Below are 24,806 nucleotides of genomic sequence, written 5' to 3' on the forward strand. Positions count from 1 at the left end.
CTTTATGTAACACTCAAACAGTATTGTGACCATCAATAAAATTTATTAATGGCGGAGACACTCTAACACATTCAGTAGGGTTCAAATAATATTCAAGCACCAGAGAATACCTGAACCACTCAGTGTATATATTTTGCCTTTCATTAACAAATAAAATAATGTTGGAATTAATACTAGCCAATAAAATAAAGAAATGAGTGGTTTTTGGCGTAGTATAAATTGTATTCAGTGATATAATATATAATTGATGATATTAATGAATTTCTTTTGGGGAAGATTTTAAAGTCTTGCTGTCAGTAAAGAAGTCGAGGCAATTAAAAATAAAACCCGGGCACCTGGGTGGTTCAGTGGGTTAAAGCCTCTGCCTTCGGCTTGGGTTGTGGTTCCGGGGTCCTGGGATCGAGCCCCGCATCGGGCTCTCTGCTCGGGGGAAGCCTGCTTCCCCCTCTCTCTCTGCCGGCCTCTCTGCCTACTTGTGATCTCTGTCAAATAAATAAAATCTTTTTTAAAAAAATAAGTAAATAAAACAAATAACCTTTTGTTGAGGAAGCTAATAAAAAGCTAATTAGAAAGACTAACAGAAAAATCTATAAAGATTAAATTGAATTGGTTAGTATATTTTTACTTTTTCTAACATATCATGTATTATTTGTTTATTATTACTTTTTTCTTAATGCAGTTACAAGCAGTGTGGTGTACAGATCTATTTAAATTCATGGCCAATCTAATAATATTTTGAATTTATAACATGTTCTACTTGTTTAAATAATATTATAGTAATATTAAAATGGTAATCACTGTACCAAATTTTATGTCAATCATTTCCTTAAGGAAAAAATTTTTATTACATATTAGTATACCTCTAAATAATATATAATAAAATATATGTATGTGGTGACAGATGGTAGCTACATTTCTCATGGTAAGCACTGAGTAAAGGATAGAATTGTCTAATCTCTATATTATACATCTGAAACTACTATAACATTGTATGTTAATTACACTTCAGTAAAAATAAATAAAAATGCCAGTGCCAAATACTGAAGATGAGATTATAATCTGATACATTATTTTTGGAAAGCTAATTTGCAGTAAGTATCCAAAGCCTTAAAGTACTGAAATACTTGATAGAGTAAACTCCATTTGTCAAAATTTAAGAAGATAATCAAACATTCAAAGATTTGCTCACAGAGAAATTTCTCAACACATTGATAAAGGAAAAATATTAGAAACAACTGAAATGCCCAACCCATTCATATGATGGACTAGTGAATAGCCATTGAACTTGCTGGCTAAAGCATTTTTAATGCCATAGGAAATTTTTAAAAAAATTATATATATATAATTTAGTGTTGCTTTTTTCCGAGCTTTATAAAATGGTATATGCAATTTCTTGTAGTTTTTTTTCCACTCATTATATTTCTAAGATTCATCCAAATAGCTATAAAACATTCATGTAGTTGCTGTATAGTATACCATTATGTGAACACTTCTGAATTTATACCATTCTTTGTGTACAGATACTAAGGTTGCTTATACTTGACAACTACTGTAAATGAATATTCTTGAGCATATATACTGATCTATACACACTTACTTATACAAACATGAGTAGAATAGTTGGGTCATAAATAATGAAAATACTCTATTTTTTATTATAATATACTGATTTATACTTTAACTCCCACCACCTAGTGTATATTCAATAGTACTTCATATTATTAGGTATATTATTTTGTCCAACCTTAGTTGAAATTGATATTTTAGGTCTAGAATGATATTTTGTTATAAGGTCTTAACTTCTCTAATTACTAATGATGTTGAGTGTCTTACATATGCCCATTTCTCATTTTTATTTCTTTTGTGAAGTGCCTCTCAGTATCCTTTGTATATATTTTTCTCGGGTTGTTTGTCTTTTTCTTATTGGTTAGCTAAGAATTCTTGAAAATTTCTATATTAATCTTTTGTCAATTGTGTATGCTACAGATATCTCCCAGTTAGTGGCTTGTCTTTTCACTTTCTTTATGGGATTTTGAATAACAGAAGTTCTTAGTTTTAATGTAATCAGATTTATCGATCTTTCTTTTTAAAGTTTTGCTGGCATGTGTAAGGAATATGAGGTTAAAAATTCTGTTTTTTTTTTTAAGTGTTCAGTTTTTATTTTGCAGTTTTGAAGTTTGGTCTTTCATATTTAAATTTTTAATACACTAGAAATTTATTTTTTGTATCATGTGAGATAAAGATCCAATTTCAGTTTTTCCTATGTAGCTAACTACTTACTCGTTTACTAAATAATCCATCTTTTCCACAGTGATGTGTGATGTCACCTCTGTCGTATGTTACATTTCCATTTATGGATGAGTCTGTATCTAATTCCTTAAAAACTGTGATGGGATTTTTATTAAAATTGCATTAAATTTGTAATTTCAGGAGAATTGACATCATTACAGTATTGAATCTTTAAGTTCTTACTATCCATATTTATGAATATTATTCCAAATGCACATAACAGATTTCAAGAGCAGAGTATAGTATTGTGATATATGTAGAGCAGAAATAACCACAACCCTCCGCTGTGTGCTAATTCTTACCTCTGGGGGCAATGCAATGAGAGCTGGATAGGTAAAACATGACATATATGGGAGTCTGTGTTGTGAGTCAGGGTGTTTATATAAAGAGTGGTGGATGCTTCCTACCGCTGCCCTGCCGTCTCCCGCCCCAATCTCCACCCACCTTTCTGAGAGTCTCCTTGGAAATGTCAAGAGAAGGATCTATAGCTCTGGAATATAGATCAGTCGCTCCAGTGGAAAGATAAGCCCAGAGTCTCAAGCTCTTTAAAGAGGATTCCTTCCTGATCCAGGGTCCTCTCCCCACCCCTTGCTGAAGCATAAGCACATACATTCAGGAGTTAAATCTCTCTGGAGTTTCTCATTTTAAATTAGACATAAATTATAAGACTGCCTTTTAGTCCAGATTCCAGGTTTCAGTAAAATTTGTTTACAAAGGCCTATCCATAGAAAAATATAGAAATATTTTCTCTAGACTCCCACAGTCCTTCCACAAACATGGTGTATCTCTTCATGTCTTTAACATCTTTTAAAATGTTTTCCCATAAACTTTTATCCCTGTCTTATTTGCCTTTCTTTAAATTTATTATTCTATTTTTTCAGTGTGATCAAATTTATTGATCGACCATTTAAAATGGTATTTTTAAAATTATATTTTCTTACTGATTTTGTTCCAGCAACATTACTAAATTCTTCTTAATTGTACTAATATATTTGAAATTCTTTATGGTTCTCTGCAAATAATGACAGTTTCGTTTCTTTTTCTGTTTTTTATGACCTTTCTTATCTTTCCTTGTCTTGCTGTATTAGCTAGAACCCACAGTACAATGTTGAATAGAACTCGTAATAGCAGGCTTCCCTGTCTTATTCCTGATTTCAAAGAAAATGCCTTTACTGGTTGACCACTAATAATGTTTTCTGTAAGTTTTTGGTAAATAATTTTTATCAGGTTAAGAAAGTTATCTTCTGTGTTCCTATTTTGATAATCATTTTTATCAGGAATGGGTATAGGACTTACCTAATATGCTTTTTTGTACACTATTGCAACCAATTTCTAGAAGTTTGTTGATATATATTGTTGTAATTATAGGACTGTTCTTCTTTAGTAACTTGGTTTGGTAAATTACATTGATGAATTTTTTTTCTGATGTTAAACTATTTTTGCATTTCTGGGTTAAACCTAAATTTCATGTGTATTATATCCTAAATAATAATATGCTAGTATATGTAACACTTACATAATAGCACTGTTTGTTATTATTATTCTCATTTTATAAATGGTGAGACCAAGCACAGAGAAGGTCAAGCACTCTTGCTTAAGTTCATAGAGCTAGAAAGTGTTGGAGCTGGAATTTCAATACAAGGAGTCTATCCAGATTTCATGCTTATCTGCTTTATATGTCACTGGAGTTGATTTGCTAAATTTTTGTTATGTTGGATTTTTTGTTTGCATCAATATGATTGGCTTGTACTTTTTTTCTATTGTTCTGGTGTTTTTACAATGTCAGGGTTATTTTGGTCTCATAGAATGAGTTGGGCAGCATTGCCTCTTTTTCTCTTCTTTATAAAAGTTTGTGTAAGAGTAATGTTTATTCCTTGAAACACTGGAGGGGTCACTTGTGTAACCCTCTGAGTTTGGAAATCCTCTCCCACTGAGGGGATGGGGAAAGTTTTTTAACTATTTATTTAGGTACTTTACTTATTATAGGAGTACTTAGGCATTCTATTTCTTCATGAAACAGTTTTGATAAATTGTATTTCTGTAGGAATTCATTCATTTCAAAAGCTAACAAATTTATTGACAATGTTTTTCATTAGATTCTTTCATTAGCTTTTTAAAATCTCTTCAAGATTTGTAGTTATAACCTTTTTTCTGAATATTATTTCTTTTTGCATTTATTCTTCTCTCTTTGTTTGATCTCACCAGATACTTGCCTGTTTTATTATTTTTCTCAAAGAACCAACTTTTGTCTTTGTTGTTGTTCCTTATTCTGACATTTCTGTTTCATTAGCTTATGTCCTGATTTTTATTATCCTCTCATATTGGCAGAAGCATTAATGTGTTCTGACTCTTTTTATGCAAAATTTCATTGAATTTATCTTTTTTGTTGTTTCAATACAAGGATTTCAAGTTATAAATCTCCCCCTAAGTAAACCTTTTACTGAATCCTCAAGTTTTAATATATGTACTAAAGACTTTCATTGTTTTTGTTATTTTCATCTTGTTTTTAGTTCCAAATATTTTAATATTCTTTCACTTTTCTCCTTGACCAGTGAGCTTTTATGGAATTTAGCCTTTTTATTTTATTTTATTTTGTTTAAAAGTGATGATATTAGAGAACTTGATCTTTAATATGTTCTTTGAAATCTGTTGAGACTTATTTCATGGCCTAGACAGATTGTTACATTTTCCATTATTTATTTATTTATTATTATTATTTTTTAAAGATTTTATTTTTAAATAATCTCTATACCCAACATGGGACTTGAACTTGCAAACCCTGATGAGGAGTCATATACTCTACCAACCAAGCCAGCCAGGTGCCCCATTTTCTAATGTTCACGATGTGCTTGAAAAGAATGTATGTTGCAATATTGGGTGCAGCTTCTACATATAATGCTTGATCATCCTCTCTATATTCACTATTTTTAAACTCAGTTTATCAATGACCATCAAATCGAAATTTCTCATTATAGTCATGTATTTACCAATTTTTCTATGATGTTCTTGCAATTTCTTTGTAATCTATTTTGAGTCTATCTTGTGGAAAGCATAAAAGTTTAGAATAGCATTTCTTTCTAGTGTTGAATTTATCATTGTGTGGGACATTCTCTATCATTAATACTTTTTCTATTAAAATCTAGATATTATTTTTTGATTTGGTATAACAAACTTCGCCCTTTTATATTTGTTTTGACTATCAATGTGTATAGACAAGTTTCTATCAAATTTCTGCTTTATGTTTGTCATGCTTTTTTTTGTGCCTTTGTTTCCTTTCTTGCCTTTTTAAAATTGTGGTAAATACATATACTATAAAATCTATCCTAATCATTTTTAAAACACACCATTCAGTAGTAAAAGTGCAGCGAATCTCCAGAACTTTTTTCATCTTGCAAAATTTTTTCTTGAATTTTGATTGAAGTGTTTGTTTTTCTTCCCACTTTACTCAATACTTGTTTTAATAGTTTCTAGTAGTTGCTCTTGAGTTTTGTCTTACATATTTAACAGAGTCTAAATTTAATATCTTAAACCACACCTCCCAAACAATTTAAGGATCTTTAACTCTGTTACCTCTTCCAAATGCCAATGTTTTTTATTAATATTTTACTTATATCCTTTTTGTTTGGAACAAAAAAAATATTTTGTTTATTTGTTTGGATACGGATGAGACATTTTTATAATACAGTCTCATCCATGTGTTTGTTCACATTCACATTTATGTTTACCAGTTTCTTAGTCCTCCATTTCTCTGTCATTAGACTTTGCTTTTTTTTTTTTTAATTTTTTTTTAGTACATCATTAGTTTTTGATGTAGTGTTCCATGATTCATTGTTTGCATATAACACCCAGTGCCCCATGCAACCCTTGCCCTCCTTAATACCCATTAATACCCTCCTTATACCAACCCTTGCCCATCCCTCCCTTCCCTGCCTCTCCCCACGAAACAGTCAGTTTGTTTCCTGGAATCCATAATATCTCATGGCTTGTCTCCGCCTCTGATTTCTGCCCCCTTCATTTTTCCATACCTTCTCCGAATGCTATTCCTTATGTTCCACATACAAGTGAAACCATATGATAATTGTCTTTCTCTGCTAGATTTTGCCTCTAAAATTATTTTTCTTTTTCCTAAAGTAGACCTTTAGAGGTTTCTATTTAGTGGAGATCTGTTAGTGATAAGTTCTGTCAGTTCTTGTTTATATGAATATAATTATTTAGCCTCATACCTGAAAAGAAACTTAAATTAGTTAAGTTAAAATTTAAGGGCACCTGGGTGGCTCAGTCGTTAAGTGTCTGCCTTCAGCCTAGGTCATGATCCCAGGTCCCGGGATTGAGTCCAGCATTGGGCTCCCTGCTTGGTGGGAGGCCTGCTTCTCTCTCTCCCACTTCCCCTCCCCCTGTTTGTGTTCCCTCTCTCACTGTGTCTCTCTGTCAAATAAATAAATAAAATATTTTTTTTAATTAAAATTTAAAGTTAAAATACAATTTTAACTACCTCATTAGAAACATTTCCCCCTGTTTCTATTGTTACTTCTTAGTCTCTCTTCTTTTGTTTTTGTTTTCGAGGATGGAAATTCCTTTGTGATTTGCCTTTTTTGCTGACTTCAAGGACATTTATTTTTATTTGGTGCTACACAGTTTTATTTTTTTGAAAGTTTCTGGATTTGAACTTTAAAATTTTTTCTTGCTTCATAAATGAAGAACTTACTGTATTGATGGATTCGGGTCTTTAATTTTAACACTTATATTTTTACATTTCTAAATGTTCTACACAGTTTTATAAATCTGCTTGGTCATTTTTAGTAGTCTTTTTTTTTTTTTACCTCCTCAAATGTTTCATATGTACCCATTTTATATTAATATTTGATAATTTAATGTTCAAATATCACTGGAGTCTGTTTGCTCTTAAAAATCCTACATTTCATTGAGGCTCTTTACTCAAAAGCGATTTGCATTTTCTTTTGCCAGAAGGCAGACTTGGTGCTTTAACTCCAGGTTTCTCACTTTGATATAGGAGTTTATTTAGCTTTCTTTCCTTGCTTCTGGACTGAGGTTTAGTGTCCACATAAGAGCATTCCTTATTTTTTGTCATTTGTAATGATGTAGTATAATTTTTAAAAATCTCACAAGTATCCATTCCATTTCACAAAATCTTTATTTTGACCATTGTATCTGGTGTTCCTATACTCTTCATTTATTTGTAGAAACTAAGATACTGGCAAATTGAATCAGCTGTTCATCACAATTAGCATCAGGAATCGAGAATATCAACAGAGCACCCTGCTATTAATATCTGTTCAGAAATAGCTGATTTCTTTTAATTTTGTCCTGAGATGAATAATTTTGGCTCTTCTTGACTTCACGATAGCTACTTTGATGGCCAAAATTGGTTCCTAGGTTGCAGAATTGGTAACTTATATTCTTTTTACAAAACTGTAGGAACTAGTCCAGGCTAGTGAGCGATTAAAAAACCAGTCCAAAGAGCTGAAAGACGCACACTGTCAGAGGAAACTGGCCATGCAGGAGTTCATGGAGATCAATGAGCGGCTAACAGAATTGCACACCCAAAAACAGAAACTTGCTCGCCATGTCCGAGATAAGGAAGAAGAGGTGGACCTGGTGATGCAAAAAGTTGAAAGCTTAAGGCAAGAACTGCGCAGAACAGAGAGAGCCAAAAAAGAGGTTAGTAGTCAGGCAGATTTTTTAGTGCCCGTGGGGTAGTGATTAAAGCTGCTTTTTCAGATTAGTGGAATAATGTGTATCTCCTTCTTTAATTTTTGAAAACCCTGTTTTGTTTTGCTTTGTTTTAGTTCAGTAATTTTATTAAATACGAATTTCAACATTTGAGTTATCTTCTTGTTACAAGGTAAATTTCCATGGGGAAAAGGATTTTATTGGGAATACAGTTATAACCATGACATCTGCTTTTTTCATTTTATTTTAAAGCTGGAAGTTCATACAGAAGCTGTGGCTGCTGAAGCATCTAAAGACAGGAAACTGCGTGAACAGAGCGAGCACTATTCCAAGCAACTGGAAAATGAATTGGAGGGACTAAAGGTAGTGTCTGATTTCACATTTGTGAAGTTACACCAATTTTCTTTTCTTTAGGCTTAAAAGAAGTGTTAGTTTATGTATTCTCTTTGACGTGGAGTAAAAACTATCCTTCAAACCTAATCTTAATTCTCATTCCTAGTGGGAAGCTGATGTAGACTTCAGCATCATTCTGGAAAGAAAGGGAAGGTTGTGTTTAATAAGGAGAAGAAATCTATCGGAAAATATCAAATATTTAGGAAGAACTGCACACCTGGACAAGATGTATCAGTAATCTGCATGGGGTGCATTGTTAGATACCCAGACCCTCATTTTATAAATGACATAGGAGAGGCTAAGGGGTAGCTCCACAGATACTTCTGTTACATGGGTGAGACAATAATAGGCATGGGCCACCACATCTGAGCAGAAGTGCTTACAAGGGAGATCCTTGTGCCTGCTCTGGAGTTAGACTGCTTCGTTTTAACTCCTACCCTCATCAGTTACTAGCCATGTAATGCTGCAAAACACTTACATCTCTCTGGACTTTAATTTTCTTATCTGTAAAATCCTATCTCATTGGTTTTATTTAAGGAGTATATGCACATATTTGTAAAGTGCTCTCAGCCTTGATAATGTTGTGTATGTCAAAATGAGAGAATTGGGATGAAATTGACATCCTATTTCTGCAACACTAAATTATAATCTGAACATGATCCCTGCCTTTTCTCCACTCTGACCTTAGCAAAACTGTCTCCTCTATGCTGCCCACCAGCCTTTACCTACACCCTCTACTTGCATAACCATGTATAGTCTAGTCTTACTCATCTGGCAAATATAAGAATCAAGTTGAATGTCATCTCAGGAAGTCTATGCTACTTTAGAATTCTGTTAATAACTTTGGCATAGATTTTATTGTATTTATCCACAAAATGTCTCCCTGCCTAAATTGTGACCAAACTTATTGGAAACAGGTATAGTTTTAACCTGGGTCAGGGCTAGATTTTAATACTTGTTTAATAAATGTGTTAAATCAATGAATGAATGTAGAATTGGTCAGAACTTTTCTCTGACTGTTGAATATCAGTGGTTGCAAATGAGGTTTCTCTGCTATAAATATAAACTCTAGATTTTATTTCTTATTTTTAGGCATTGGTTTATTTGTTTTTAATTTTTTGGTTTATCATATTGCACAGTCATGAGTCATGGTTAGCTTTCCCAAGCAGAGGTGTTTCTTCTGTGTACGTATGCTTCTGGGACAGTAGTAGTCTATGGAAGTCATTAAATTACTGACTCAAATAATTTTCAGTCCGTGACTGTTTTGTTTCTAGCACTGTTTTAGGTGATTTGGGTAACAAATAATCATAAAGTACAGACTGGAAGAAATCTTAGAGATTATTTGCAGTTGAGGAAATTGAGACCTAGAGGTGTTAAGGATTATGTCATCAGTAAAGTTAAGTACAGTTTAAATACGGGTTTTCCAACTCAGTGCCACATTCTAGCTACTAGTCTTTTTTTTTTTTTTTTGTAAGAATCACTGATGCTCTGAAAGTTTTGAATAACCTGTATTTACTGACCCACTCAAATGCTCATAGTCTCTTCTGTAATTTATAAGTTAAAATTAAAAATAGAACTACCCAATACATAAGTAAATGCATTTAAAATGCTTTTCCCAGGACCTGGCAGAAAGTAAAAGCTCAGCAAGTATTGGCTGTGATCATTATATTACTGTCATTTCTTGAGGATATTTTTTTAAAAGATTTTATTTATTTATTTGCCAGAGAGAGAGAGCACACAAGTAGGTAGAGCAGCAGGCAGAGGTAGAGGGAGAAGCAGGCACCCTGCTGAGCAAAGAGGCAAATGTGGGACTCGATCCCAGGACGCTGGGATCATGACCTGAGCCGAAGGCAGATGTTTAACCGACTGAGCCACCCAGGTGTCCCTCTTGAGATATTTTCTAAAACTGGAATTTCTTGGTTTAGTTTCTTCTAAACCTATTTTGGCCATTCTAAAAGTCTGTAGGAATCTTCAGTCTACTAGGAATACTTTTTAATGGAATTGAAGGGAGAAATAATTATTGAATAACAGAAAATTCAGTATCCCATTTTCAATACTGCATAGAACATACAGAGAGAAGATGATTTAAGGTAAAAAGTCTTGAATAACACTATAACCAACCAGACCTTCCACTCAACAGCAGAACGCATATTATTCTCAAGTGCACATGATATATTCTCCCAGATGAGGCTGGATGTTAGGCTACAAAACTAGTCTCACAATTGTAAGAAGACTGAAGTCATACAAAGTATCTTCTCTAGCCACAGTGGAATGAAGCCAAAAATCAGTAACATAAGAATAACTGGAGTGTTAAAAAATATATATGTGGAAATAAAACAAGATACTCTTTTTTTTTTTTTAAAGATTTTATTTATTAATTTGACAGAGAGAAATCACAAGTAGACGGAGAGGCAGCCAGAGAGAGAGAGAGAGGGAAGCAGGCTCTCCGCTGAGCAGAGAGCCCGATGCGGGACTCGATCCCAGGACTCTGAGATCATGACCTGAGCCGAAGGCAGCGGCCTAACCCACTGAGCCACCTAGGCGCCCAAAACAAGATACTCTTAATTAATGATCAAAGAAGGACTCAAGGGAAATTAGAAAAATACCTATAGAGGAATGAAATTAAAATACCACACTGGATGCAGTAAAGGCAGTGCTCAGAGATGATTTGTAGCTGTAAATAACTATATTTTTTAAAAAAGAAAGGTCTCAAATTAGTTGCTTAATTTTACTATCTATGGTTATAAAAATAAGAGTAAAGGAAACTCAAAGCTAGCAGAAGGATGGAACTAATAAAGATTAGAGCAGAGTTAAATAAAATGAGAATAGAAAAATAATGAGAATGAAACCAAAAGTTGATTATTTTGAAAGATAAACAAAATTGACTAACCGTTATAAAAGCACACAAATTACTTTAAATGGCTCAAGAAAAAAAAAGAAAATCTAACAGACTTATATCAAGTGAAAAGATGTAGTCAATAATAAGGAGACTTGTGGTAAAGAGAAGTCCAGGGCCAGATGCTTTCACTAGTGGACTGAACCAAACATTTAAAGAATGAACACCAATCCTTCTTAGACTCTTCCAAAGATAACAAGAATAGGGAGAACTTCTCAACTCATTCTTTAAGGTCGGCATTACCTTGATACCAAAGACATCTTAAGAACATTACAAGAAAAGAAAATTACAGACCCGTATTCCTAATGAATATAGATGTATGACTCCCCAGCAAAATGCTGGCAAACTAAGTCCAAAACCATATAATAAAGATGATGCACCCTGACATTGGTTCATTTCAGGAATATAAGGGTGGCTCGGTGTAAAAAATATATATATATATATAATACATTAATAGGACCTGGGAGAGGGGATGATTATTTTACTTGAAGCACATAAATCATTTCACAAAATCCAATATCCTTTCATAATGAGAACCCCCAAAAAACTAGGAATAGAAGGGAACATGTTCAACATGATAAAAGATATTTATGAAAAGCCCACAGTTAACATTATACTCAATGTTGAACAAATAAAAACTTTCTCCCTAATATTAGGAATGAAACAAGGATGCCCATTTTTACTGCTGCTATGTAATATTCTACTGGTGTATTTAGCCAGAGGAATTAGACAAGAAGAAGAAATAAAAAGTATCCAAACTGGAAAGGAAAAAGTGAAACTATCTCTGTTCATAGATCACATGATCCTTTATATAAAAATATTCAAAAGAATACTGCCAGTTTTCAGTCCAGCATTTAAGAAGCTTGGGAGCCACTTTGTTTGAACAAGTAAAAAGTTGAATAAATAGAAAAATCAGCAACTCTTCTTATACCTGTAGGAGAAATGGCATCACAGGACAAGGTGCTGCCCCTAAATTTGGAGGCACTCCCAGGTAAATACAGAGACTCACAACTTACCAGAGCAGAAACCTTTGTAGGCATCAGTGCCAGTGTTTGGAAACCTGAACTACAACTGAGAAATCATTAGCGGCTCAGTGTAGACAGGTCTGAGATATAAAATCTCCAGAGAACCCAGTCTTGGGGAGGCTTCTGTGAGTTTTACTTCCTGGACCTCTAACAGGTTCTCAAAACAAATATCAGAGAAAAATCCCCTTGTGCTAGCAGTAGAGAAAAACATTTTGAAATATGCCAGAGTAGCCAGTTCCTCTTAACAAGGTCTGCTCTCAGGAGAAACTCTTCAACCAGAACTGAACTTGCTGGAGTTTCATCAGAGCCCAATGGACTTGAGAGAAGGAGAAGAACAAATCCCAACCTGCTGTGGTCATCCTGTCCAAACTGTGGGGGAGAGAAAGGCTGACAGAGTTGTCTGATGTTGACAGTCCAGAGGCAGCAGCTCAAGAAAAGACTGATATCTAATCCTAGGACTACAGAACACTTTCCCTTTCCCCACAACTTACTGCCACATTATTAAAAGCCTATTTATAGCTGTTCCTTTTACCCAGCACATCATGTGCACCTATCAACAAAAAATTAAGATATATTGAAAGACAGAAAACACAGTTGGAAGAGACAGAGCAAGCATAAAAACCAGACTCAGATATGGCAGAGATGTTGAAATTATGAGATCGAGAATTTAAAATTATGATTGATTGATAATGCTGAGGACTCATTTAATGGGTAGAAAATATGGAAGAATAAGTGAACAATGTAAAAAGAGAGATGGAAATTCTAAGAAAGAACCAAAAAGGAATGCTAGACATAATAAAAAAAAAAAAAATACTGTAACAGAAATGAAGAATGTCTTGCGGCACCTGTCCAACTCAGTCGGAAGAGCATGCAACTCTTGATCCTTGGGGTTGTGAGTTCAAGCCCCAGAGTGGGTGTGAAGATTACTTAAAAAAGAAAAAAGAAAAACACGAAAATAAATGAAGAACACCTTAATGGATATGGGGTATAGCCAAAGAAAGAATTTCTGAGCTTGAGGATGTCTAAATAGACATTGACAAAACTGAAAGGCAAAAAGAAAAAAGATTGGCGGGGGGGTGGGTGGGATCCAGAGGAGAATATCCAAATACTGTGGAGCAACTATAAAAGTTGGGGATGGAGATACCAGAATGAGAAGAAAGAAGAGGACAGAAGAAATGTTTGAAACAATAAGGACTAAGAATTTTCTCCAAATTATTGTCAAACACCAAACCACAGATCCAGGAAAGTCAGAGAATACCAAGTTGGAAAATGCCCAAAGAACTACACCTTATCTAGGTGTATGCCATTTTCTAATTGTAGAAAGTCAAAGATAAAGAAAAACCTTGAAAGCCAAAGCAAAAAACAAAACAAAACGAAACAAAAAAACCCAAAGGATATAAGACAAGGATTACCCTTACTTCTCAGAAACTTGTGCAAACAAGAAGAAAGGAGACTGAGATATTTAAAGTGTTGAGAGGGAAAAAAAAAATCAACCTAGAATTTTGTGTCCTATGAAATTATTCTTAAAGTGAAGAAGAAATATTTTTGAGACAAAAACTTGAGGAATTTCTTGCCAGTAAACCTGCCATGCAAGAAATGTTAAAAGGATTTTTTTTAGAGGGAAGGAAAATGATATAGGTCAGAAACTTGTATCTACATAAAGAAAAAGCATCAGAAAAGGAGTAAGCAAAGGTGAAATAAATAGAAGCTTTTTTTCTTATTCTTAATCTAATAGTTTGTTCAAAATATTAATAACAGTGTATTTGATTCTGTATACATACACACAAGCTTATATGTACTTGTATTAAACTAAAATGTATGAAAGCAGTGATTTAAAGAATGGGAGGAGCAATTAGGATTATTTCATTTTAAGGTATTTGCACTACTCATGAAGTGGTAGAATGTATTTTGAAAGTGGACTTGGATTGTTGCAAATACTGCGAACTGTATTACAACCACTAAAAAAGAAGAATCCTCAGAACAGAGAGAAAATAGGATCATATAAATTGTTTAACTAAAACTGTAACAGACAGAAAAGGAACAGAAGAAAAAAATAGGAATAAAGAACAAGGACGGTAAATGGAAAACAGTAGCAAATATGGTAGATATTAATCCAGAAATATCAATAGTCACTTGGAATATCAGTGGTCTAAGTACATCAGTTATAAAACAGAGATTGTTTCAGGCTGGATCAAAAAAATATCCAACTGTATGTTGTCTTTAAGAAGCCCACTTTAAATATAGACAGATACAGTTTAACTGAGTGAAAAAAGACATATGCTAACACCAATGAAAAGAAAGTGGGAGTAGCTATATTAATTGCATAGTGGAATTCAGGGTAAGGAAAGTTTTTAGGAATAAAAAGGGCATCACATAATGATAAGAGAATCAGTTCTTCAAGAGGACATACCAAAACTTAACATGTAGGCATGTATCAATGCGATATCAAAATGTGTGAGGCAAAAACTGATAGCACTGCAAGGAAAAATAGATGAATCTACCATTATAGGTGGAAACTTCAACACCCTTGTTTTAGAAATGAACGAATCCAGGAGCCATAAAATCAGTAAGGTCGTAGATGAGCTCAACAACATCATCAACCACATGGATGTAAGGCATATCTATAGACTACTTCATATAACAGTAGAATGTGCATTCTTTTCAAGCTCATATGGAACATCTACCAAAGTAGACCACGCATTCTGGTCCATAAAACAAACTTTAACAAATCCTTAAGAAGTGTAAGAGAATAGGAATCATGCAGTGGCTGCTCTCAGACCACAGTGGAATTAAACTAGATGTCAACACCAGAAATATAGCTGGAAAAATTCCAAAGTAATTCTAAATAACACATGAGTCAAAGAAAATATCTTGAGAAATTTTAAAATATTTTGATCTAAATAGAAATGAAAACAAATTTAACTTACTAAAATTCGTGGGATATAGTGACAGCAGTGTTTAGAGGCAGTTTATAGCATTGAATGCATATATAAGGAAGAAAAATATCTAAAATTGATCCTCTTAGCTTTCACTTTAGATACTAGAAAGAGAAGAGCAAATTAAACCTGAAGTTAACAGAAGAAGAAAAATAATAAAAATTAGAGCTTAAACTGATTAAATTGAAAACAGGAAACCAATGGGGGAAAAAATGAAATCAGAGCTTATTTTTTGAAAAGATAGTAAAATAGGTAAGTCTTTTGTCAGGCTAATTAAGAAAAAGATCCCTTTCATCTATTTTTGAGAGTAATTATATCAATAGCCTTCTAACATTAAACTGTTCTTACATTTGGGAATCAGTTGCTGGTATAATTGAATTTCAATACAGCAATGGATTAGGATTATTAATATTTTAATAACAAGTTCTGTTGTTAAATTTATACTGGGATGAGTCTCATTTTATTTTTTGTATGCTCTTTTGGTTGGGTTTTGTTTCCGGGTTATGTTAACTTTATAGAAAGGAATCTCCTTTTTCTTTGTGCTCATGGAAATAAACTTTTGAAATCTGTAGGAATTCTTCTATAATACGTTCTTTGTTATACTGTAGCTTTATTAATGCTTTATTTTATTTTTCACCCATTTTGAGATAGTTTGGTTCATTTTCATTTTTCCAGTAAAAATGTCTTTCAATCAGATTTTTCAAATTTTAAGCATAGTGAGTACTTTATATAAATTTAATAACTTCCCTCGATACTTGAAAAGAAGGGGATTACCTTTCAATATTAGTTTATATTATTTCATATGTTTGCATTTCTCTTAATGCTATTTCTCGTTAAAGTTTTCTTCTCTTTTCTGTACTAAATCTTTTTGCAAAGAATAGGCTTAATTGTTTTGCGTGCTGTACTTTCTGCTATATTTTTTAAACTCTTATTATAAAATAAAATATGGATAAAACCAAATATAAAGAAAAAAGACACTGCTAATATTGGAAATCAAAAGGTGACATCGCTACACATCCCATGTACATAAAAAGATTAATAAAGGAATACTGTGAATAACTTTATGCACATAGATTTGATAACCTAGATGAAATGGACGAGTTCCTTGAAAGACACAAGCTGCCAAAACTGACACAGAAGAAATAGTCTGAAAGGATTCTGTCTATTAAAGAAATTGGATCAATAATCAATAACCTTACAGAAAAGCACCAGGCCCAGATATGTTCACTGGTGAATTCTATAAAACATGTGGAAGAAGTCATACTAATTTTCTGCAATCTCTTTCAGAAGACTGAAGCAGAGGGAATATTTACTAAGTTATTCTATGACACCAGCATTACACTCATACTAAAACTAGACAAAGACATTATATGAAAAAAGAACCGCAGACCAACATGCCTTATAAATGAGAAAATCCACAACAAAATATTAATAAATTGACTCTAACAATGTGTAATAAGAATTATACACTATGCTCTTGTGGGATTTTTCTCTCATGTATGCAAGCCTGGTTCAACTTTCAAAAAATCAATGAATAAAATGTATCACACCAATAGACTAAAAAATAAAAATCACATGATCATCTCAATACAGGCAAAGAAACCATCTGACAGTATCCAACATCTATTCAAGACAAAAACGGTCAGTAAATTCTATACCTGATAGAGAATATTTAACAGAAAATGAGCTAACATCATACTTGTGAGAAACTTGATTCTTTCCCACTAGAATCAAGAGCATGGTTGAAAATATACCTTTCACCACTATCTTTCAACATTGTATTGGATGTCCTAGCTAATGTAGTAAGACAAGAAGACAAAATAAGAGGTATGCAGATTGTGAAGGAAGATGTAAAACTGTCTGTTCAGGGATGGCATGATCGCCCGTACAGAGAATCAAAAGAAGTTGATGAAACAACTGAAACTAATAAGCCATTATAGGGAGGTTGCAGGATAGAAGGTTAATACACAGAAGCCAGTCACTTTCCTGTATAACATCCATGAAAAAGTGGAATTCGACATTTAAAACTCTATTAAAGTTAGCACCCATAGAAATGAAATAGTTAGGTATAAATAAAGTATTCAAAAGAGCTATGTGGGGAAAACTATAAAACTGATAAAAGAAATCAAGGAAGAACTAAATAAATGGAGATAGTCCGTGTTCGTGAGTAAGAAGATTCAGTATCAAGATTCAGTTCTTCTTATCTTTACCTGTAGATTTAATGCATTCCTAATCAAAACCCCAGCGGGTCCTTTTGTGGATGTCATCAAATTAGACCTAAGGTTTATACAGAGAGATGAAAGGGCCTAGAATAGCCAATACCATACTAAAGGAAAAGAATGCAGTTGTAAGACTGACACTACCTGACTTCAGGATTTACCACAAACCTGCAGTAATCAAGACCATGTCATACTGGCAAATGAATATACAGATAAGTCATTTTTAACAAAGGAACGGAGGCAATATAATGGAATAAAGATTGTCTTTTCAAGTGGTGCTGTACAACTAGACATCCAAATAAACTGAATGAATGAATGAATGAATGAATCTAGACATAGAACTTACACCCTTTATTAAAATTAACTCAAATGGATCACAGACCTAAATGTAAAACATGAAACTACAACATTCCCAGAAGATAATATAGAAGACTGAGATTACCTAGGACAGTGACTTCTTACTTACAGCACCAAAGGTACAATTGATGAAATAAAGAATTGATACATTAGACTCCATTGAAATTAAGTATTTCTGCTCTGGAAAAGACACTGTGAAGAGAATGAAAAGATGAGGCACAGACTGAAAAACTACATACTTATCTAATAAAAGACTGTTATGCAAAATATACTAAGAACTTCCAAAACTCAGTAATTAGAAAACAATCCCAGGGTTGCAAGACCAACTCACACAGTAGGAAGTTGTGTTCTATATGCCAGCAATGGATAATCCACAGAGGAAATTTTGAAAGCAGTTTGTTAAAATAGTAGCTAAAAGAATAGAGCTCCTTGGAATAAATTTCACCAAGAGAGTGAAAGACTTGTGTACTGGAAATTACAGAACATTGCTGAAAGATATTAAAGGAGACATAAGTAAATGGAAAGACATCCCACATATATGGTTAGGACAACTTAATATTGTTTAGATGCCTGTGTTACCCAAAATCATGTACAAGTTCATCATAATTCCTAGTAAAACTCCAATAACGCTTTTTACAGAAATGGAAAATATCTTGAATTTCATATGGAATTGCAAGTGGACAAATGCCCCAAGTGGACAAACAGTCGGGCAAAAGAAAAACAGAATTGGAGGACTTAAACTTCCCAATTTCAAGAGTTACTACAAAGTCAGCATAACAGAAGGACTCTGGTACTGGCTTACGAATAGAAACACAAGCCACTGGAATAGAATTCAGAGTCAAGAAGTGAACTTTTGCATCTATGGCCAAATGATTTTTTACATTGTCCTAAATCTGTTCAGTGAGGAAAGAATAGTCCCTTGATTTATGTGCTGTGACAACTGTATTTCTACATGCAAACAAAGTTGGACCCCTAGCTCAGACCATATAAAACAATTGACTCAAAATAGATCAACCTAAATATAAAAGCTATAACTATAGAACTCTTAGAAGAAAACATTGCGGTAAATATTCATGACTGTGGCATGGATTCTTAAATATGACACTGAAAACGTGAGTAAAAAAAATTTTTTTTAGTAAATTGGACTTCATCAAAATAAAAAAATTGTGTGCATTGCATCAAAGGACATTTTTTAGGAAATAGGAGAAATTATTTGCAAATCAAGTATCTGATAAGAGTTTGATAACCAGAATATGTAAACAGGTCCTACAATTGAACAACAAAAAGACAAACTACCCAATCAAAAATTGGGCAAATAACTTGAATAGACATTTCTCCAGAGAGGATATTTTAATAGACATAAGACCACAGAAAGATGTTCAGCATCATTAGTCATTCAGGAAATGAAGTTAAAACCTAGAGAGACCAATCTACACCTAATAGGATAAATTGGGCAGAGGGAGGGAAGAACAAAGCAAGTCTTTGTAAGGATGTGAAAACAGTTTGGTTGTTCCTCAGAAAGGTAACATAGAGTTACCACATGACCCAGCAATTCAGCTCCTAGGTATGTACCCTGAAGAATTGTAAGCAGGGTCTCAAAGAGATACTTGTACACCAGTGTTCTTTGAAACATTATTACAATAGCCAGAAGGTAGAAACAGCTCCAGTGTCCATCAAGAGATGCAGAAGCAAAATATAGTTTTTACATGCAGTGGAATATCATTCAACTGTCAAAAGGGGCGACTCTCTGATACGTGGCCGAACATGGATGAATCTTGAAAACTTTACGTGAAGTGAAAGATACCAGGCCAAAAAAAAAGCAGATTTCGTATTATTCTATTTGAATGAAGTATCTAGACTAGGCAAATTCATTGAGATAAAAAGCAGAATCAAGGTTACCAGGGGCCAGGTAGCGTTGGTAATAGGGAGCTATTCTTGAATGGTTAGAGAATTTCTCTTTGGGATAATGAAAATGTTTTGGAAATACAGAGTGATCATGGTTGTACAACATTCTGAATGTAATTAACACTTAGTAAATCCTACACTTAAAATAGTTAAGATGGCACAACTTTATGGTATATGTATTTTACAACTTAAAATTAAACTACATAAACCATTGAACTGTACGCATTAAATGGGCTAATAGCACGGTATGATAATAGTATCTCAGTAAGGCTGTTTTTAAAAAAACAAAACAAAACAAAAAACTTTTCAGTTCTTGTGATCATACGCTACAAGAGTTTTTTACCCTGCTGTATTAGTTTGCTGGGGCTGCTACAAATTACCACAAACTGGGTGGCCTATGAAATAAGAATTTATTGTCTCAATTATTCTGACTGGATGTCTGAAATAAAAGTGTTGCCAGGATTGATTTCTGATGGTTTGGATTCCTTGGTTTATGTATCACCTGGATCTCTGCCTTCTCCCTGGGTGCAAGACGGAGTCCAGATTTTTTCTTTTTATAAGGACACTGTTATATTGGAAAAGGGCCCGCCCTAACGACCTGTTTTAAGTCAATTACCACTGTAAGGACCCTACTTTTCTTTTTTTTTTCCAGCCTTATTGAGATGTAATTGACAAATAAAAATTGTATATATTTAAGATATAAAATGTGGTGTCTAGATATATGTATACATTGTGAAATATGTACCACAACAAGCTAATTAACATACCCTCATGCCCTCACTTATTTGTCTTTTTTTTTTTTTTGACTGAGAACAATTAAGATCCACGCTTACAGAAATTTCAGGTATATGAAACAGTATTGTTAACTTTAGTCACCCTGCTTTACCTTAGGTCTCCAGAACTTACTCATCCTACCTGTGTGAAATGTTTGTACCTTTCCAACATTCTCTCATTGCCCCTGCTCCCCCCTTGGCAACCACCATTTTACCCTCTGCTCCTAAGAGTTTGTTTTTTTTTTTTTTTTTAAAGATTTTATTTATTTATCAGCGGCGGGGGAGAGAGCGAGCACAGGCAGACAGAGTGGCAGGCAGAGGCAGAGGGAGAAGCAAGGAGCCCGATGTGGGATTTGATCCCAGGACCTGAGCCGAAGGCAGCTGCTTAACCAACTGAGCCACCCAGGCGTCCCCCAAGAGTTTTTAACTTTTAGATTCCATGCATAAGTCAGATCATTCAGTATTTGAGACCGTTCTTTAAAATAACACATTCTGAGGTTCTGGTGGCTAGTGCTTTAACAAGAATTTTGGAGGGACACAATTTAACCCTTAACGTGTATTTTTCACTTTCTTACTTTTCATGAGATATAAGCATTTACACTCATTACATAACCGTCACAGAGTTTTAATGATTACAGAAGGATATCCACTCAATCCAGTTCTCTGCTATTGAATATTTACGTTTCACTTTGGCAACACTGTCATTACCACGAATACTTTTGTGCATTGCTTTTTTAGTATTATTTCTTAGAACAGATACGTGGAAATGAAGTTGTCAGGTCACTTTCAGGCATTAGATGCAGGCCACAAATTGTTGCAAGTATAAAAAGAGGCATTTCTTGCCTTACTAGTAGATTGTTAATCATATTTTTTTGTGTGAATTATTCCCTTATTTGCCTTATTAAATTTTAGTCTGAATGTTTCTCTTACAATTCATATAAACTCCTCACATAGTGAAAATGATACTTCTTGCATTTTTCCACAACTATTTATTCATTTATCATTTGCCCTTTAGTTATGGTCTTGTTTCCTTTTCAAATACAGAAGGTTTGTTCTTACTTTCCTCGGCGTGTCTTTTATTGCTTCAGAGCTTGGCTTGTCCTTTTCTTAGTTTGTTCAGTATGTAATTCTGCCTTTTCATGGATGTTTCTGTTGGGGTTAAAAATATTTAACTCTAGTCAATTATACTTCTGTATGCTTCAAATATTTTTAAATCTAAGTTACTTGGAATTCGTTTTGCTAGATGGGATGTTGTAAGAATCATTTTGCTCTTTTGGTTGCTAAATTGGCAGTTCCAATTCCATAATTTAATCACTGTCTTCCTCCAGTGATTGAAGATTTCTCGTATATTGAATAATATATTTTGGGATAGAGCTCTATTACACTAAGAGTAAGAGTATACTCTAAGGTACTCTAAGATAGAGTCTTATCTAGAGTATACTCTAAGATAGAGTATTTTGGGATAGAGCTCTATTACACTAAGAATTTATTAAAGGTTTGTACAGTATGTTTCAATATCTGAAAAGAACATTCTTCTCTCTTCCTCTTTACTCCCTTTTCCCCCCAGGATTTTCTTTGGCATTTTTACAAGTGTATTTTTCTGATACACAGCAACACCTGTGTGCCATCTCCTATATTTAATTGTTTTATTATATTTACAAGGAATATAATGAGAAATGCTAAATACCTGTGCATTCAATCTGTCAAGTAGTAGGTATTTTTCCATTTTGTTTCAAGTCTTTTACGTCTTTTTAAAAGACTTGTCCTTTCTTCATATAATTCAGATTACTCACTACTGTTATTCTTCACATGCAAGTATTAGTTTCTGATAATTTTTCTTTGATTGTTTTTGCTATTAACAATGAAATTTTTTACTGTGTTTTGTTATTGCTCATTCTGCTCCCAAGAAGTATTGTTGATTTGTGTTTATCTTACCTGCAGTTACTTTACTCAGCTTTATCAGTTATAACACTTTTTAGTGGATTTTTTTACATTTTATGGGCAAACAATTCTATGGAAATTAGAATGATTTTGTAACTTTTATTTTTAACACTTCTTTCTTGTAACTATTGCACATGTTACTTGTTCAGACAGCATACCTAAAAACTAAGTAAGAAATAATGACAGACACCCTCTTTGTAATTATTCCTTAGTTTCTTGTGTTTTTCTGGTGCCTTCACCAGTAGGTATTACTTTGTCTGATAGCTGGAAAATAGGTAAAGAAGAATCACTTTACTGTTTTTGTTTTTGTTTTTTGTCTTATTACAGGACTCAGGCCAGTATTTGGAATGGGTATTGGGTTTTCTCAAATACTTTTAGACATGGGTATCTACTGAGATTATCTACAGATTTATTTTAATTTAATTCATTAGCATAATGCCATCTTTGTACATTATTAACAATTTTACTAGTATTAAATTACCTTTAATACCTGTAGTAAGACCTATTCTTTTGGGGTAGCTCGCTCTTTTTTAACATACAGTTTGATTTTATCAGCATTTTGACTTTTTTTTACAGTCTTAGCAACAAGTGACTTGAGTCTATGACTTGTTCTGGTGGTATTTTTGTTAGGGTTTGATATCAGGGTAACTTTTGCTTGAAATGTCGGTGTATGTTGCTGCTACCCCAACAGCTAAACTACACGAACCAGAACAGCAAACTAAAATTGTTCTTTAGATGATGAAAAAAATGAGAGAGCATATAGGTAAGTGGTCAGGACCATAGTTGTTGAGTGAGGCCTCATTCTGTGGTGACACAGAGAGCCAGAGTCGTACTTGCTATGGCTCCTCCCGGTTCTGGTGGAGCGCTGTGTGCCAGGCTGCCCCCATGATGCTGGATGGTCTGAGTGTTGGCGTGCAGTAGGCACGACTCCACCAGTAGTGCTGTAGTCAGTGGTTAGATAGTATAGTGGGTACCCCAGAGACAGTTCTCCAGCCCAAAGGGTGTCTCTGGTTTTTCTTTTTTTTTTTTTTTCTTTTAAAGTGTGGTACATAAACAATGAATTCTGGAACACTGAAAAAATAAAATTAAATTAAAAAAATAAAATAAAATGAAGTATGTACCTCAAATGTGAAGAAGGGGGGATAGTTTTCTTTCAACTTTAAATCAACTTCTGTTAATAGATTTTCAGCCCTTAAAACTGTTTTCATAAAAGGACACAGTGTCCTCCAGAGCATGACATAAACCCACAGGTTCTTTGGGTTCTAAAACTTACTGGTGATCACCTGGGAAAATAGGCTATAGCAGAGTAACAGAAAAGTTCCAAAGCTCAGGAGATCTAAAGGCATAATCTCTGTCTGTTTCTGCTCACCCTTTAGCCACTGTCTGGAAGGTGCTTTGGACTTCGCATTTTCCTTGCACCTAATTACTGAGAATATATTTCATCCTAATTTCTTAAAAAGCTGGCTTTCAGCTAAATTTCTTGTCCCTAATGCCCTACCTAAATGCCAAGAAACCTATCATTTTTTCTAGTGGATGTGAAGATGTTTGATTAGACCTTTGTCTTTCTCACTGGACCATTGGAGAAGCTTTTTGTACATTCTAGCTCTGTCATTCCCTACCCCACTAAATTCTCTAAAGGCACAAACATACTTACAATTCTTTATTGGTTCCACATCAGAAATAGGATCCGTTAGATTTTTCTCTCACTCCATACACCAACAATAATTCTATATACATTAGAAATATAAATATAAACAAATAATTATATAGCTTATGAGCAGAAATTACAGATATATAATCTGCTATAAAACACAACACAAAAAGGAAATACATACTGAGAAAACTATTTGGAATATATTGCCAAAAAACGGTGAATAGCTTTAATTAAAAAAAAAAAGTATTATTTATGTGATAATATACAAAAATAATATTGAACTATAAGAACAGTTCTTTTATTTATAGAAAGAAATTATTTGATATTTTATTATTCTTATAGATGAATCAATTTTTTGTTATTACTTCTATAGCAAAAACAAATTAGTTACTCACCAGGACTGTGCAGCATAGAACATCAGCAAGAGATAACCAAACTAAAGACTGATTTAGAAAAGAAAAGTATCTTTTATGAAGAAGAATTGTCTAAAAGAGAAGGAATACATGCAAATGAAATTAAAAATCTGAAGAAGGAGCTTCATGATTCAGAAGGCCAGCAACTTGCTCTCAACAAGGAAATTATGATTTTGAAAGACAAATTGGAAAAAAACAGGAGAGAGAGGTAAGAATCAACTTATTTACTCCTCTAATAAATATTTCCTGAATGCCTGTTGTGCCTGTGTGTCAAGGGCTGGCGATACACGGGCAGTCCACATACTGCAGTCCTA

At 33.6% G+C, this 24,806-nt stretch overlaps 1 protein-coding gene across 23 annotated transcripts in view; it reads left to right on the plus strand.

Moving 5' to 3' along the window:
• CDC42BPA (CDC42 binding protein kinase alpha) overlaps nucleotides 1-24,806 on the plus strand; it is a 329,433-nt gene that overhangs the window by 206,611 nt on the left and 98,016 nt on the right. For 19 of the 23 annotated variants that reach the window (XM_082702369.1, XM_082702391.1, XM_082702387.1 and 16 more), the window contains exons 13-15: nucleotides 7,726-7,968; nucleotides 8,233-8,343; nucleotides 24,453-24,700. In XM_082702369.1, the coding sequence (XP_082558495.1) occupies nucleotides 7,726-7,968; nucleotides 8,233-8,343; nucleotides 24,453-24,700 (602 nt within the window). The remainder of the gene's footprint in view (nucleotides 1-7,725; nucleotides 7,969-8,232; nucleotides 8,344-24,452; nucleotides 24,701-24,806) is intronic. The other 4 variants (XM_082702371.1, XM_082702377.1, XM_082702381.1 and 1 more) reach the window with 1 other exon arrangement.

This window comes from Mustela nivalis (assembly GCF_964662115.1).
Source record: "Mustela nivalis genome assembly, chromosome: 16".
Lineage (NCBI taxonomy): Eukaryota > Metazoa > Chordata > Mammalia > Carnivora > Mustelidae > Mustela > Mustela nivalis.